The 18,627-nt window shown below is 39.3% G+C and overlaps 1 protein-coding gene and 1 long non-coding RNA gene across 2 annotated transcripts; one reads left to right on the top strand and one right to left on the bottom strand.

Moving 5' to 3' along the window:
* The first annotated feature begins 691 nt into the window (after positions 1–691).
* LOC139122905 (neuronal acetylcholine receptor subunit alpha-10-like) lies at positions 692–10,589 on the top strand. Its single transcript, XM_070688767.1, has 6 exons — positions 692–812; positions 2,597–2,727; positions 3,494–3,538; positions 4,016–4,125; positions 6,241–6,782; positions 7,685–10,589. The coding sequence occupies exons 1-6, from the start codon at positions 758–760 to the stop codon at positions 7,894–7,896; spliced, it is 1,095 nt and encodes a 364-aa protein (XP_070544868.1). The 5' UTR covers positions 692–757; the 3' UTR covers positions 7,897–10,589.
* Positions 7,811–16,476, bottom strand: LOC139122906 (uncharacterized). Its single transcript, XR_011549548.1, has 3 exons — positions 16,381–16,476; positions 16,125–16,170; positions 7,811–8,323 (listed from the first exon to the last, which is right to left on the bottom strand). It is a non-coding gene; the product is annotated as an uncharacterized lncRNA (long non-coding RNA).
* Between the last annotated feature and the right edge of the window lie 2,151 nt (positions 16,477–18,627).

Raw genomic sequence — 18,627 nt, 5'->3', positions numbered from 1 at the left:
TCAAGGCATGTAATAGGAGTAACGATTCATTGATTATGTCAACTGATTTACGATTGGTCAGTCAGCCGTAAGACTCCTTTATGAAACTTAATACACGCATCTCTGATGTTTGAAGAAGTCATAGCAAAATATGGAAGATCCTGATATATATTTTCGTTCACGTGTGGGCAATATATTGGCCAAGTCACGAGTCTTGGCGCTCATGAGTCAGAGTGAGCATTGAACTGACCTCTGTAAAAGGTCATACCAGTAAACATGTGATAAACTTGAATTAATCATATTGCGTGATTGATGATTCTTGCATTGTAAAACTCACACGAACGCGTTTGTTATCAATTACCCAAGGTCCCTAAATCTCACTGATACCACGCTCACCCAAATGGCCATCCACAAAGAGTCAATTTCGCTGATCATGTTGATTTCAAACATTAGCGTGTTCAGTTTGCGCTGCCAGTTGGTCTTCCTTCATTCAGATAAAAAATACCATTACGATTTTAGGAGCGTGTTGCATTTGCTCATCAATCAAGGGTCATTCTTTGGAGGACCAAATTTACTGAAATAAATAATTCAATATGTGATGATGTTAACATATGATGTGCTGCTACCAGTTATGCAACTATTCCGTATTATTTATTAATAAATCAATTGGTTATATATTTTCAAAATGCGGGCAAACCCATTACACACACTAAACTTACCATTTACAAGCTGATTCGGCGAGTCATAAAGAGGAGAAAAATCTCACCCCTTGAAAAAGATGTACCTGGCGTTCGTTATATTCACCCTTTTTCACGTGCAATTTGTTTTAGCAGGTAAGCACCATTGGACTTAATCACTATAAACCTCAACAAGATCCAAACCTACAGGTGTCAGCATCTCTTCAGAAACACATTCCTGTGTGACGTTACACGGAGAACTGGTGTCATAACTGTAAACAGCTGATAATGACCGCTAAATTACCGGTGATTTTACTGTAGATCATCGTCCATGTATTAATTTTATAAAGTCATATTACACGACCTAAAGTTGATGTCACGAAGAAATCTTAGCTGAACATTCGTCATGTTAGAGTAAAATATAACGTTAATGAAAAAGTACAGAAAGCAGCATCAATATCTTGTACATTATAAAATCGCACACTGATTTAAAATAACAGATATTTGGGCTCCCGACGGGGTATACCGTATGTACGTATAGAACTGGAGACACACGATGATTTTAATATTTGAATTAGCAGTTGAATGGAATCAATGTCCGAACGCGCGGTCAAATATTTTGCAGTGACTACTGCTACCATGGGGACGGGGATGCCGTGAATGTCATGATCACATTCCAAACGAATTGACCAGAAAACATTTTTAGCGATGTATATTCATTGCTTTGACAAAGTTTGTCTGCAATCTTCGATAGAAGGTATGTAAATGCGAATGCTTCTTTAACTCTATAGCATGGGGAGCGGTCGCAGTCACAAAATTGTAACAACTGAAGGGATGGACCATTCGATTTCGGGTAGGGGGCGGGAAGATTTTTGAAGGAAAACAAGATTCCGAGAGGATGTCCTTGAAATAAAGTCTAGCAAAGAATGGCACAAAAAATATTGCCAGCAGATATGACGTAAAAATATGAAGTACTTTTAAGTCTCTCCTTGTCACTTTTGGCCCACCTCCCCTCCTCCCGGCGCCCCATTCCATATCATTTTTAATTTTTGGCGTCCCTGTCGAGCACACCATTTTTATCATATGTCAGTGTCTGTACGTCCTTTGGAAACCTAATTTCCATAATATCTTTCATTTTTCGGCGCTCCCATTGGTCGCTTCTCTTTCATAACATCTGAATTTATTTACATTTGCTTTCATTTATGCCCTGATTTGATTGATATTTTATCTCACACTTTCACTGTTGTTTTACCTATTGTTTCATTGTTCAACACTGAGTAGCATTATGAATTTGTTGTGCTTCTGCTGGAGTTTATCGTCATCGCACCTGAAAATATCTTGATTACTCGATTCAACTTGTCAACGTAGTCTTTACTTGATATCATGTGTATCACGTTGAAGGTTTATCGTCACTTGTCGGGCATCGGCCACTTCCAAACCCTTCTAATATTAGACTCTAACTTAGATGTTAGGCGATATTATCGATTTTATCAGATATTGTCCGATAAAACAGCATGTCGTGAGTCGGCCACTTCGCAAGAGCGATCCTGTCTAAGGATCTCTTCCGGTATATATATATATATATATATATATATATATATATATATATATATATATATAGATATATATATATAGATATATATATATATATATATATATATATATATATATATATATATATATATATATATATATATATATATATATATATTATCATTGACAAAATAGTGCCCCTGATTGTGCACCAAGGTTAAGAACAACACCCACAGTTCGCACATTTCCCCCATTATTCGTACGACTGGATTGGCAAATGCACCTCTAAAGAATTTAATATGCCTTCACTTTCATTTATCCGATGGCAACATGTCATGGCTGGCAAGTCACGGTAGGTTAAACCGTTTTTTGTTTTTGTTTTTGTTTTCATTTTGCTCTTCCATCAGGTAAAGACTTCGGGGCGATCTTGTTTGAGGATCTCTTTCGGGATTATAACCGTCAACTTCGGCCAGGTTTGAACAATGACGACGTTGTCAACATAACGCTAGGCATGACACTGACTCAGATTGTTGATCTGGTAAGAAACTTGTTCTTCAAGGAGAGTTGCTGTCTTTCCATAGCGACTTCCTTCCGACTCGTTACTTCGTCTTTGGATCGTGATGCGACGTGGCCAATATCGTGGTGATTGCGATAAACAGACAGCCAGCTTAGCTGGTTGCACAGAAGCAAGCCTTAAATCACAGTCCTTAGTCATACATGGAGGGACTTGCTTAAATGTACAATACATTTGGCCGCGTCGCATCGATCCCACTGACAGTTAAACAACTCCGCTAAATACTTGTTACCTGTGAGGGGCACTTTATAGTCCCAATGTAAAGCATAACAATACAATTTAGGACCCACAATATTTGCTACATGTGTATGCTTAGCTTAGGTTCCACCTGTTTTTGGAAAGCCTGACCAAATAGGTTGCAATCAATTAAATATACCTTACATATGCATTTGCTGTATTGTGTGTTTCAAGCTACATGACGATGGCTTTGAGTGAGGTCATTGTCAGTACAGTAACATTTCCCTCATGTTATATGTACCGACTTTCCACGAGAAATATTTCGATTTCTCTTTCAACTACATTTTGACCTTCTCCTCCTGAAAGATATGACAGTAAAACTGAGAATGTGTGACGTACTTTCCCGCGTAAGACACGTAATTGTTTGTTGACTTTGCCAATGCTCGTTCCGCAGAAAATGACACGGTCGAGCTGATCGACGCTGTTCTTATGACGTCACAATGGTGAATTTGTAAAGGCCATCACTTATTAACATTGTCCTTCCTTTCTACAGGACGAATTGAACGAAAAGATAACGATCAACGTGTGGTTACGTCAGGTAATGGAAGAGAAAAAGCTAATTAACAGTGACCTTGACTAAATTCAATGTCAACAGAAATATTCTTCGGTCACGGGTACAGACAAAGTCATTAGATATGGTTATGATCACCTTATACTGGCTTTATTTTCTTCTTCAACAAATGTAAATTATCCTCTTTGTAATTTTGAACATCAATATGTATTCAATGAAATATTTGGAAACCATAAGTTACGTGGCCAAAGGGAATTCTCCATTGGCCAGGATTATGTTAACCAGAGTACAAAGCACTGCTTATCCAGATCAAGATGCGAATTAATCAATTGCAAACTTTTCATTTTACAAATTTATAGTTTGCAGTGGTTGAAGCAATATGACTCACAACACCTTCACCATTTTTTAATTGGTCGCAGTTGATCATTATGCTTACAGCAAACTACTCAATGGTGTGGAAGTGATACACTCTGTTTGATTTGTCTATTTTTATCTTTATAAAAGTTTTGGGTCGATGAGAGGCTGCGCTGGAATTCATCTGAATATGGCGGTATTGATGAAATACGTGTCTCGACGAGTCAAGTCTGGATATCTGACATTGTACTGTACAACGAGTGAGTAGCTCGATGCCGTGAAATTATGCTTACAGTACCCACTAGTGGCAGCGTCTGACACACCATGTAGTGAATTTGTATATATTTTCATGGTTCTGGCATGAGAGTTAACTGTTGACCCCTGACTGCGGCAGGCATTGAAAACACACCGTACCCTCAAATTCAGCTTTCCTTCATAGGAACTGAAGCGTTGTGCGTAGCGAATAATATGAACATGAACTTGTTCCATTAGGCCTACTGTTGAAATAATAGGAAAACCTTAACAAAAAACTTTCGCTTTTATAGGACATAGCCTCTCGTTTCCTTGCTCCTCTTACAGCCGGTTTATGTTACAAAGTGTTGCTCTTTCTTGCCCTGAGTTTTGTCATTGTGTATGTAACCCGGCTTTTAGGAGAAGAGGGGACCTGGTTTTTAGTCCTTTAGACCGTAGGTTCAACGGACTATCAACTCCCGCATATGGCTTTCGACTGCACCGTGTTCATGATCTACAAAACCCCCGAAATTTTATTGCTGGTAAATGCCTAGCTCGTTAAATATTCACCTGAAAAGTTTACAATTTCATCTATAGCTTTATTACTTCATGTAGTGGAATTGTTTTTTCATCATTTTGTTGTAGCCTGTTATCACATGACCAACTGACATCCACATTGGCCAAGCCCAAGGCGCCAAGGGCGATCTTTAACATTAGACGCCGACAAAAAGCATTTTCAAATTTGTTTATAGAGGACGCCCTTTCGCGGTATTTTGATACATTCCAGCCGCTATTGTTGAAATGCGATGATAGTATTACATAAAAGTTGACGCATGAATGAATTGTTTTTTTCCTAGTCTGGTATTGTTTACTTTTCGAGTACTCCAAATGTTGGTAAATTTTTGTCAAGGTCTCTCTTAAACATTCATTCTTGGCAGTCAGTTTGAGTGCTCACGTGCAAAATTAACACCATTGTAAATGATAATCGATACCGATGTACAGATAAACCTACACTCTAATATTGCATTCCACTTATCTATCTATGAAATACAGACTTTCATGAAACAGTATGAGAAAAAAAAAACTTTTTAAAGGTAATGTTTCTGAGTATGAAACGGGTAAAAGAGTTCAGAGAGTCCTCACTTTTTAAGGAACTTTCGGGACCCCCTTAAACTGGCATTGAAACGTCCTTTGCCACCAATTGTGCTCGTTGCCGATCATATTTGTGTCTAATACAAGGAAGTATGCGCTTCGAAAGTGACTGGCTTACACGTTTGTTCAAACTTTCGTCAATGAAACTGTCAACCATTGTCTTATCAAGTCAGGAACAAATATTAGGGATCGACGAGCAAAACGTTTGGTACTAAAAAACAAATTATCTATCATCATTCACCTATTTTGGAATTAAAAGTGGCAACCATCCCTGTGTTAAACCTGTGTTACCATGAAAGGTCTAACATCTTTTATTTTTCAGTAAGGGCTTATGCACATGTTAACTGAACGTATGACTGAATGTGTAAGTCTTGAGGATGTGTGTTAAGGCTTGGCTTTGACTAGTTTCACTTACTAGTCTCCGATACCGCAATTCATGGCAACTTGATTGCATCGACTGTGTTCCTGAGTTTTGAGCATCAATAACAAGTTGTTCACTTCTTTCTCTGCTCATCCAACCCAAAGTTCGAGTGCGACGAAATAATTCAATATTCCAGAGATTGTGACACCATGTTTGAGGGAGAACGCGCCTCGGGTACAGATATTTGGACTCTCAAACTTTCACAATTCTTTTCTGATATACCACTTGTTGGGGTTCATTTTAAAGCTCTCGGTGTAAGAAAACTTTTTCCTGGCTTAGTTTTTCGAAATTAGGAAATTTTATATTTCTCTACAGAGCTAACACATGGATGGCGGCCATTTTGAATTTCAAATGTCGATAAATCTCGGGTAATTTGTTTCTCTAGTACCACAATTTTCATTGTGGACCCCGATTTTGAAATTGAATGGTTGAAAGATGCCTTGAGGAAAATTTGAGTGAAAGATTAAGTCTTTTACTTTCGAGGACCATACTACCTTACTTATTTCTATTATGGTCGGCAGAGAAGTTATGATAGACATCTACCTCATTATATGTTTTATTTTCTTTTTAGTGTTGGAAAAGAAAATAAAAGACTAAAACAGACGAATATTATCTTGAAATCAGATGGCAGTTTAAAATGGCCAACTCCTGCCTTACTGGTCAGCACCTGCAGAATTGACGCCACTTACTTTCCGCATGACAGACAGTGCTGCGCCCTCAAGTTCGGTTCCTGGACCTTCGCCGGGTCGGACTTGGACATCCGTGCAGAGGCCGACCATGCTGATCTCAGCAACTTTCAATCCCACTCCGACTGGTGGCTTTTGAAGGTGCCCGTCTTCCGCCACGAAGGCAACTGCAAGTGCTGCAACACTAAGGAGCATTACCCGGATGTTACCTACATGATTGTCCTGCAGCGACGTCTGATGTACCATGTGCTGAAGATTTTTGTTCCGACTGCAATAATATCTCTCATAGCTGTCTTTGCATTTTATTTGCCTCTGGCGTCAGGTGAGAGAGTTGCCCTATCGTTCACTACGCTCTTGACCATATTTGTCTTCAACGAAGTCGCGACGCAGTCGCTGCCTAGCAGTTCTGAAGATCTCCCGATACTCAGTAAGTACACATCACACTGGATCGCACTGTCTTTGTACAGTTTTACACACCATACTAAAATAATAAAACTGTTTCTGCTATGCATCTTCTTAAATACCAGTAGGAAATTGTCCGGGATAAGGTATAATAACAAATAAAATATCACAGTTAGCAAATTACCTCCATGCATCATTTCGAATTATTAACTTTGTCAATATTTAACTTATGTTCATGGATTTACAGAACTGACATACTGATTATTGACTCATCTCAATATATAACAATTAACTATACAATTTACTTTGTAATTGAAAGCAATATACGTATTGCAATCGGAAAATGGTGTATTTCATTACTGCGACTCTCTTCCTGTGGCGACTTTCTCTGCTGTGACTACTTTTTTCGGTAAAATTATAAAATTGATAACACATATTCGCAAATCTTGCCCCCTGCTATCGTCTGCTAGTATAAACAATTATATCATACAAAGTATATTAATGGCGCAAATACTGCGATCTGATTGGTCGAGATTGGAAAATAACCTTTCCATATTCGCAATATAGTAGTCGGAACAGGCACGAGCTCTCAGTTAGAGAAAAATTCCATTTTGGACATTTCACGCCAGAATTCCAGTTACTATTATGATACACATCTCATCCTATGTGTAATCACATACACCATAAGGTGGCTTATTGCTATGGCGATAAACCATCTTAGCAACGGGTATATCACTCAATTTTGACTAGTTCACTCAATATATGAACTCGCTTTCTCACATGCGCATACTTGAACTGATCAAAATCTCGTGGTAGGCCTATACCGTCGCTTGGTATGGTTTATTGCTTAAATACTGCACCTCTGGAGTTCTCAGTAAGATAGATTAACACTTATATCATATGAGAAATCTTTGCCTTTGTCCGCAGCAATCTATTTTTCGTGTATGATCGTCATTGTTGGGATGTCGTGTATATCAACTGTCTTCATTCTAAACTTCTACAATGTTCCTCCTGGGTATCAAGAAGGTCCAGATATGCATGAGACATGGCTGAAATACCTGCCCGAACTCAGCTGTAGGAAACCCGATCAGGAGGGAATTCTTTCAAGGGAAGGAGTTACGACTGTGCCCTACAGGTAGACAGTAGTCGAGGTTTGAGTTCCGTCGCCCCAGGTACCAATGGGCCAGACTCGGCTACTACTGTCAAAACTGGAGAAGTGTTTTGGTACAATGAAGAAGCAACTGGGAGCTTGAATCACCGAAATATCTTTCGTTGGACGGACTGGGCCGAGAGGGAACGCTGCGATGGCGATGGCGGCCCGGAGAGATACCACGCGGAGATAGCAAAGGGCATCCAGACACTGATTCGTAAACGAGACGACGAAGAAGAAAGTGCAAGAATGGAGGGAAAATGGCGCGAAATCGCTTCCATGCTTGACAGACTACTCTTCTGGCTGTTTCTTCTGGTAACCGTCGCTGTTGCTGTTGGCTTTGCTGTGGCCATCATGTTACACGATCACATGGAAGTGCCAGAGGCTTGTAGAATGTAATTTCAGGAACAATGAGGCTAAACCAAGCAAACAAACAAACAAACAACAAACAAATAAACAAAAACACAAAAAGTTATTCCCAGGAAGTTAGCAAACATTGTACGATGAAATCATATTTAAGAGGCACTCCCACTTGGTAACATTTTTAAAACACATTTTTTAATGCCAACGGTCGATTTTTGACGTGGCCACTGCGCGCGGATCGCGAGATATCGATAAAAACATGTCCTCAAAAAAGTAAAAGTTTGCAATCCGATGGCCCACCTAAATTCACCTTCCGATCATCATGATCGAACGTTCGGCACTGGGGCCATTGTCAACTAAGCTATAGAGTACGAGTGTACGCTGACGCTGGTGTATGCAAGTACCACTCGCGTCCGTGATCGGTCATGCCCCGTCGGAGGAAGCCGAGTCTTACTGACTCGCCAAAAAAACCCCGAAAAACAAAGTTTGCTGATTCCTCCAGAATTCGCATAGGTGACTAGCACAGATACATTTGGTTGATACATAGCGGCCGCCGCGTGGTATGCATAGACGCATACCACGTGGCGGCCGCTATGTATCGAACCGCACGTAACCGTGTGGCAGACGACAAAATGTCTAATATTTTACACGTAAAAAATGATATCTACGTTGTATTGTATATGTAAAAATATAATACAACTGATTGAGAATAATGAAAACGACAAAAACTAAGGAGAAGTTTTTAAAAGAAGAAACTTTCCTGAGGTAATGTCATAATGCTGTATATAAAGTCTTCGCAGTGGGAGGTAAATTGATTGCGTCGTTCCACCTTATTATGGACTCCCTATAGAATATCGTCCATCAGCACACCAACAAACCTTCGGGGATTTCTGGTCACAATCAGAAACGATCGTAAAACTGGATGTGAAAAATACGCTTGGGAAATGACATGTTTTTTATCAATATCTCGCGATTCATACGCGGTCGTCACGTCAAATATTGACCGTTGGCATTAAAAAAATGTGTTTTAAAAATGTTACCAAGTGGGAGTGCCACTTTAACCAGTATTTTTTGAGACAATTACTTCTACAGTTCTTGTAAGACTACTGTATTTCACCTGACTGCAAAACACTTCCTATTGCCCATTTTCACAAATTAGAAGGAACAGTATGATAGGGAGGTTTTGTCACAAATCGAGTTAATTAATTTAAGTGATTTCATATGATATCGTGAATCGTGTAGATCGTGAGTCGGCAGTCTGTTTGGGAGCACCGTAGCAAAGATTTTATCGAATTCAACGGCAAGGAATACTAGGCACGAGTCTTTAAATTACACACGCTCGCCTACCAGGGTAAAACTTTAGGGTATTTTTTGGCCTAACTCTGTTTTTCAGTGATTTTGCTACTAACGGCCAGCCAATATGTCAGGGTTTTCAGTAGACTCTCTCACAGCCCCTCGTCCGCTACGCAGCTCTATCCTCAACCATATGGTGATGCGCCCCCAATGGTCTTTCCAGCAAGCGAAGCTAACCGAGCCAGTCGTGTTATAGCGTAGCGGAACTTGGCGGCTTCGCCGGCTCGCTGAGCCGAGCTTCGCTCGGCTAAACTGCTGAGCGCCCTAGTATGGTCGAAGGCGTAGCCGGCGAGGGGCTGTGAGAGAGTCTATAGGTTTTCAGTTGTTGTTTCAAAGGGCAAACATGCAAATATAATCGGTTAAAAATCAGTTCAAAATATAAGCTGAGCTGATGATAACAAAATGACGTTATAGATAAAATAATTCTTGTTTTAATATACGTAGCTCTAGGCTTCTTGCATCAACAAAATATTGTTAGATTTAAATGTATCGTGCATTATCAAAATTCCGCTCTTGACGCCTGTAGTCACGTGATAAATAAAGATAAGAATGACGATAGCACTTTTCAACAATCTTGACAATCTTAGCATTGATTTCTTATTAATTAAGTAGGAATCTTAAGGCTTCTTGTTACATAGGGATGTTATTGGGGAAATAGGAAAATCGTGTGTATTTATTGTATTGAAAGGCCTCCGGCCCATATACATAGACATTGCAATAGATTGCATGGAATGATAGATAAAGATTGTATGGTATAGTCGAGCAGACTACATTGTGTTGTCTAATTGTTTAATATTTATGTAGTTGCAATGGTGTAACAGTTTCTTTTAGCTTATTCGATGTTAGCATTCCACTTTTAAAGATATTTATCTCAAAGGTACTAATCGCTTAAAAGGTAATCATAATGCTAAGTAGATGTTTGTCTTTAGTTGATTGTATGCTTGTACACCGTTAGCTTGTGTAAGAGGTGACAGTATGTTGTCACAGAAATATAAGTATGTATGCATGAGACATTCTATGATGTATTTAATGAAAGTGGAAATTTAGTTTGTTGTATTCATCAAATTATTATGAAAAATATGAGTATCTTCACATTTGTGTGTAATAATAAAATTGTCGTAGCCACAGTTTCTGTAGTGCCTTCTTTTGCTTTGAATGCATACCTCCCTTTGCGATGTCCATGGCTACTAATTTTAATATCAGGAAGTCATGAGATCGCAAGGCAATCTGTCTTTTATCCTTCATCTCGTCAACCACAAAACAATCGCACGCATTGCAATGACTATTAAATGTAAACCATACATACTTCAAGCCCTGTTAGCGGTATTTTTGTGCAATTTTCCTTTCCAAAAATACCATCCAATCTTCGGAGAGATATTTTAATTCTCTCTTGGCTCATAATGGACGAAAGCGAACGTTGTACACGACACTGTGTATACGAGACGAGGCCGAGTATATTATGGAGTGCTAAGTTCAGTCGACCCTTATAGCTATATCATTTTATAGTTTTGGACGCCGGTGAATTAGTAGATGTAGAAAACAGCTGGGGCCACAATACTGTATAATCGGATACACTTTCGGTAATAATCGGGAAGATGATGTCCTAAAATTCACAGGTATTGACAAAATAATATGATAAGTTATAATATCTATTTCAATCCCTTGCGATTGATTAGGTCTCAGAGTGTGTACTCGCTGCGCTCGCGGCAGCCATATTTGACTTGGAGTGCAAGCAGAAATTATTTATTTGTTCATCACATGACTGTCTCGGACTGCCAGCATGCAGTGTGACTTGGAAGGAGGCAAATAAAAATCCGTGCAATCAGCTATTTCTGTTCTACTGGAACTTTTTCCAGCAGAAAGAAACCAATCTTTCATCTTTCCGTGCTCAAACACCAATTAGGGCCAATTTCTTTTCATACAGAAAATTACGAAAATGATGATGCGATGGGAGGCATGCCGAACGAAATTTCGAGTCGCTTAAGCTTTCGCTATTCCAAATGACCTTGCAGTGTGCCAAGTCTCGGCGGACCCTAATGCCCGCACGGTCCGCAAGAATTGCAGTGCACCGTGATCCACTAACCGATGAGCTGAGGTCGCAGTCCCCGCCGTACGGCTCAATGCAGACATCGTACCTGGCCACAAATCTTTAAGCTACACCCCTGCATAAGTTCAACTCAATACATAAAAGTCGATTTTTTTGATGGTATGATTTAAAGGGAAGCGACGAAGAAAGCAGAAAACGTCGAGTCATAAATAAATTCCCTTCATTACATAAAATTATGTAAATTCTCGGCCGGATCACAGGGGCTCATAAGTGGCTATATAAGTCAATATTACAGCGTTTTTCTTTCTTTTTCAATGTTAAAAATAAACTAGCTGAAGAGCACAACACTTGTGTAGCTGTCTTTTGTGTAGCTTGTATTGGCATGTATAGTGCGCCCTCAATAGGGAGTGTGATCATATGTAAATGCGACCTTTAGTTCCGTGACCTCTAGCCATGCCTACTTCCTGTCCTCGCTATGCTTACTGTACTAATTTAGTACAGTAAACACACCGACGTCAGTAAACACAGCGACGTCTGTACGCATGGCCGGCCATATGGAGAGGGAAGTAGGCATGGCTAGAGGTCACGGAACTAAAGGTCACATTTACATATGATCACACTCCCTATTGAGGGCGCACTATACATGCCAATACAAGCTACACAAAAGACAGCTACACAAGTGTTGTGCTCTTCAGCTAGTTTATTTTTAACATTGAAAAAGAAAGAAAAAACGCTGTAATATTGACTTATATAGCCACTTATGAGCCCCTGTGGCCGGATTCAAACCTGCAACGTAATGCTATGATATCGATTAACGAGTTGACTTTGCAGCCCTGTAGCCACAATCATTGTAAGTACTCAATCGTGGGCGCCACCAAACGGTCCTTTCCGGGCGTACCCAGAACGTAAACTTGTGGGGGCTTTGAAAGCCACGAACCACTGTTTCAATCTTATCGTTGCATTTTCTTCATGAATATGTTTGAAAATATCCTGTATATTACTGTCACTATAGTGGTGGTACGCCGCTAGAACCATGAAACCCCCCTGACCGCCAGTGCCTTTAATACTTGCTTTGGGTTGGGACAGCGCGAGACAATGATTGAAAAGTTCAGGTGAGTAATTAATCCATTGGTCTGATTGGTAAAGCTCGCATTCGGTGTATCAACTTGTGATTGAATTCATGAATAAAAGTACATGTAACTCATTTGCATTTCTTGATGGGTGGTTTACATCGTGAAAGTCATCCTATGTTTGTTTTTTCACGGAGCCGTATATATAGCTTCTCATCTTTCGCTAGAAGTGGTACGATTCCGCGAAGAATGCCTCTCGTATCTGATGACGTCAAACAAAGAAAAGTTTCATGGAATTATATAATAAAGTGTAAATTGTACGTTCGTCGCTATTGTTCGAAAAACGTGGTGTGGTCACACTTCGGTAAGCCTTTTTACATAAGAGGCTTTTGATTTCAAACCATCTTCAATAAAAAAAAGTACAGCCAATATGCTTTCAGTGCTCTCTGCGCTACATTTAGGCAGTGCTGAGTCATTTCAATTACTCATTGTAAAAAATGTACATATTGGCATAGCTGATCAAGATCATACGTTTGTTAAAGGTATGTGCAGGTTATATCAGAGTGCCGATAGCGTTCAAGTCCTTGTTGCATATTTAGAACTTCAAAGGTGTCAGTCCATCATCAGAACCCGATTAAAATCAGACTTTACGGTGATCAGGCTGCGAAAATACCAGGTTATTTTAGTCACTGTCGATGTGAGTCACCATAACATAAGCAGCCTAGAAAACGCAGGATGGACAGTGTTTCAAGTATCTCTATTGGTACACAGCAATAATATGTGCCTTTGACGTGCAATGACTGTGTCGCTATGTACACAAGTTCGAAATCGGATGCTTTGATCGGTGACGAAAGAAGTCATATCAGGGAGCAAAGATTGACGTCAATAGACAACTTAGCAAGCAGTGTAACTTCAAACCCCTGAAAACAAGTCACATAGCACGTACACAATTAACGTATGTTGTGGGAGGACATCGTCTTTGACTTGGATGTGTGGAGTCAGCTTGTCTTTCTGTCGACGGTTGCTAAAATGTTACGGAATTAGGTCGCAGAAGAGGAATTATATTGTTTCAGGTCACGAGAGGTGGACATTTCTCAATAGACATTCACCGAGGAAAAGTTGAAATCAATTCTATACTTTGAAAATTGCGATCAGAGTGATCGTTTAATTGTTCCCTCCTATACGGGCTGTAACGAGCAACAGTGTCTTTGCAAGCTTGCAGAAACAAGCAATACGGCCTGCTGTATAGTTTTATTTAGGGTCATACACTGTTTTGTTTTTGTAGATCATGTCTTCTGGGCTTAAAACTCATAAAAAACACGCATGAATGTTGTGGCGATTTCGGTTGTGACATTTTGTACGACTCTGTAATGTTAACAGAAGACTGAGAAGTGCCTATATGTCTTCAACATAACAAAATGTTTCACAAAGGAAGGGCAAATATAACTGAAAGCTAGATCAACAAACAGACAATGATAAGAAAAGAATGGCAAAATTTCACCTGAATGGTTAACTTCACAAAGTGGCGGGAATGGCGTTCAGAAAATGCTATCATAACGGATGGTATTGGATCCGACGAGCGGTTGATAGTGAGCATATCTGCCAAAACACCATGGTGCATCAGGAAACAACGATTTAAGAGAGTTGTTTCGAATAAATTTTCGTAAATAACCCAATATACGATACTGTTTGAGTTTTGGGAGCTACTTGTGGTTTAGGGGAACAAAAACATTAGATTTTCGTGGCTACCAAGCTATACAGGGGGTCGTCTGCGCCGCAGGGTGAACCCGAAATATATCTGTACCCCAATTTCCATGACAACGTAATTGTATCGGTTTTAGTCAACTGGATCAACACACGAATTCTCGACTAGAGTGCTGAAATGAATTTGAGTTTCGGTACTGGCCTATTCCTCCGCTTGCTTCCCTATACGCATATCAGCCAGGACCCGTTTTCTCGATCGCAGCTAAATACAGCTGATCTGCAGTCCTGTTCCCTTTTGCATGTCGCGCTGTATCTCCTCTCAATACGTCGCAAATGTCAGCATTGCATATGCGGCATTGGATGGATGCGGGGGAGGGGGGCGTGTTTTAGCGTGGCATTTCGGAGCGTCAAAAGGCTCTTGTTTAGAATTACCGTATTCGGAGCGGGCACGGAGATAGCAGAGAGGGTGCCAATGCTCTTGTACGTACGAGCGTATCACTTAAAATACCAAAATTGACACTGCTTCATGATATCGTCTCACTGTTACCTTTAGACTGAAATGAAGATATAACCGACAACGTACAGTGCGTTTTACACGTGCGTTTTGCGTTGACAAACTAAATAGTTGGTGATCCAACATGCCTTTGCTTGGATCAGACATAAATTGCAGTTAAAATATAAAAAGACAAATAATAGAAAAAATACAGCAACTTGTCTTAAAGAACGAGGCAGTATTATCTTCTTTGATGTCGAATCTTCCTGCGTGATCAAAGAAAACTCGAAAATTCGGTTTATGTTTCCCGCAACTTTTTCCATTAAATTGTCACCGGCCGGCTACAAGGCAATGCAACAACCTACGAACGCTCGCCATACCTATAATAGTATGCGCCTCGAAAGTGAAAGACTTAAACTGTTGCTCAAACTTTCCTAAAGGAATCTTTCAACCATTCTCTTTCAAATCAAGAATAAAATTGGGGGTCACCGTGAGAATTTGGCACTAGAGGAACAAATATTCCAAGATCTACGGATATATGTAAAATTCAAATGGCCGCCATATCCCTGTGTTAACTCTATGGAGAAAAATAAAATTTTCGAATTTCGAAAAACTAAGCCAGTGAACAGTTTTCTTACACCAAGAGCTTTCAATGAACCCCCACAATTGAAATATCAGAAAAGAATTGCAAACGTTTGAGAGTCCGAATATCTGTCCCGAGGCACGTTCTACCCTTAATCTGTGTATCGCAGATTTCAGACTGACACGTGTCATCGAGACTTGTGTAAGAAAATATCAACTCTCACTGGCGCATGCTCAGTTGCTCTCTAAAGTCCTATAGGAAGCTAAGTATAAAATGAATAATATATGAATTTTCGTACATTGGTAACTCTTACGTAATAACGTGTGAATGCGTCAGCATCCTTGAGTTGAAAATATTGGCATTGACCGGGTACTTACAATTCATGATCATGCTACTGATTAACATATACATTGTAAATTTGCACAAACAATTACTCCCACGGAATAACTCCCCCTCCCCCGCATCTTTTTTGCTTTAATATTACATTCACACGGATGCACATGGTACGGATGTTAACATAAAATATTTCCGTTATGGAACGATGTTTTACAAGATTCGAAAAATTGAAAATGAAAAATAGTTGAAATTAAACAATTACACAAACCTGTATTTGACGTTAATAAATCGCTTTCCTAGTAAGCAAATCCAATCTTCACCGGAAAAATGGAAACAAAAAACAAAAAAAACACGGGACATTAGCGACCGCTTTTACTTTCGCCTCGAAAATCACACCTAAGTTAGTTACAGTGTCGAATCTGCATATCCCTCGCTTGTCACATTTTTGTAGACGTACAGAACATACTGAAAGTCACGAAAGTCATGTTTTCCGATGCCATTTCGGCTGGCTATTTTCACTGTACCTGATTTTAAAATGGCAACTAGTGATCGCCCGACTTCTTTACTGACTAGCTCCGTTGTAGAAGACTTACTGTACTGAAGGGAAAACACAGTAAAATGTATCATTTTAAACAGTGGAAGTAAAATACGTTTTCAGTTAGGAAACACCTACTTTTGTGACGTGATTACATTTTGGGTCTCATTCAAATTCAAGTTATTTGATTAAATTTCGATATTATAACAAGCAGAGTTTGAAGCACTTTACCAGAGCTATTACTAACACGAAAACGACGGAAAATAATTTAATGAAAAATGTTGAGAGGTTGAGAGTTGAGGTTGAGGTTGAGGTTGAGGTTGAGAGAGAGAGAGAGAGAGAGAGAGAGAGAGAGAGAGAGAGAGAGAGAGAGAGAGAGAGAGAGAGAGAGAGAGAGAGAGAGAGATCCGTGTGACAACCATGGATCAAGACACTATACATATCCGATTTGCTGCACAACGGAATTTTGGCAGACTTCATATTCAGCAACACTCGTCGAAAATTATACCCCACATTCTCTCGTGTTACACAGTCGTGTTAACCTGGAAATATCGTTGTAATTCGAAAATAAAAATAAGCCAAACGTTTTCAATAAAACTATGTTATATTAATGCTCATTACATTCATACGTAGTTCCTAGATAACATGAGGTACCCATTCCACCTTCCATCGGCGTATTTCAGTCAAATTCAACTGAACGATCCAAAAATCCTACGAGGAATGAGAACACATCCATCAAAACTCGTAGGCTTATCAGATCTTGTGCCGCTGACAACTTTTATGTAAACCACCTAACCATTGACTCGATTGCTAAATTTCTGAATTACTGAATCGTCATTGCATGTAGTTCAAGAATAAGGACTGACCATCACATCTAACAAATATACAATTATAGAGAGTCTTAAACTTCATTACGTGTTCAATATTCAAATGAAATTGCATATTTGCCTGGAACGCAGCATACTGAGAGTCCCTGGAGCTTAAAGTCAATTGCATTATAGTGTCTTTGCCGTTTTGAGGGGAGAATTTCGAGTTGTAAAAGTCATTCCTCTGTACGATTTTAGACCGACACGAATCGATATACAAAAATGCAGCAACTTTCTCCGTCGATATAATTTGTGAAAGTGAACCTATAAAATTAAGTCTCTGGCACAAAAGGGATTAGAGACTATAGATATTTTCATAACACAGATCTGAGCTTTCACACCTGATTTTGCTATACTGCAGTTGGCGTGGCTCATGTTGAAAGCCCATCACAAACTGTAGAACGACGTTTTCTGTATCATTTTTTCCGTTGAAATTAAATACTCATTTTTTTTCGAGTGGAATAACCAAAGGGAATTGCCAACATATGTCACAAGAAATGCTGGGTATTTTTATATCTGGATTTCGTAGTTTAAAAAATGCACAGTAGACAGAATTTCACATGATAATTTCAAATTTTCTGTAAAACAAGAATGAGTAAAATCTTTCACTTTTGAGTCATTCATGACCTTGACATTAGTGTTAAAAGACAATGTGTACGTGTCCGCCCCTATCGCCCAAAAGGAAAACTTCGTTGAAAGTCCAAGTCGCTGAAGTATCTCGAAGACTCATATTGAATCCAGTCTTGAAACAAAGAAAGATGAGTAAACATTTCACATTGGTTTGTTGGTTGACCAACTTAGATTAATCATGTGACAAGCCACCTGGTTGAAAAGTATCTCAGAACAAAGTTTGTGATCTGTAATACTGCTGCTAAAGTTTACATTTTAGCATTATTTCCTTGCGATCGATTTGCTTCTATTAGTTCATTTTCCATGAGAGCAAAACAGGACCCTCTCTGCAACGCCTAACCAGCAGTTGTATGTGACTCTGTTTCGTGATTCTATTTCAGATATAAAGCCAGACGCTTCTGGAAAAAGTTCCGAAATTTAACGTCATAAACTACTACCAACGAACCCATGGCCTTGACCTTGATAAAGAATATGCCGATAAACGGGAGAAATGAAGGGCTTGACTCATGTGTTTCAAGACTACAGCCAGTCACAATTCTGCTCTATTTCGAAAGTCCACAAGCTGATGGCTCATCTTGGTGCGAGGGAATGTTCTAATTGTTTACATAACCTTGAAAAAAGTCATAGTATACCATCACAAATTTCTAATTCATCAATTTTTAGTAAAAGTGTCAATAAATATTAAAAATGGGAAACGCTGGCATCAAAAACTCGAAAATAGACACAAAAAGATTCTTGAT

This window comes from Ptychodera flava, chromosome 22 (genome assembly GCF_041260155.1).
Source record: "Ptychodera flava strain L36383 chromosome 22, AS_Pfla_20210202, whole genome shotgun sequence".
NCBI lineage: Eukaryota > Metazoa > Hemichordata > Enteropneusta > Ptychoderidae > Ptychodera > Ptychodera flava.
This window is presented reverse-complemented; position numbering and strand designations above follow the sequence as displayed.

Coding starts and splice junctions, on each gene's coding strand:
- LOC139122905 (XM_070688767.1), top strand. CDS start 758: ATGTACCTGGCGTTCGTTATATTCACCCTTTTTCACGTGCAATTTGTT. Junction 813..2,596: donor CGTGCAATTTGTTTTAGCAG/GTAAGCACCATT, acceptor CTCTTCCATCAG/GTAAAGACTTCGGGGCGATC. Junction 4,126..6,240: donor GACATTGTACTGTACAACGA/GTGAGTAGCTCG, acceptor TTTTCTTTTTAG/TGTTGGAAAAGAAAATAAAA.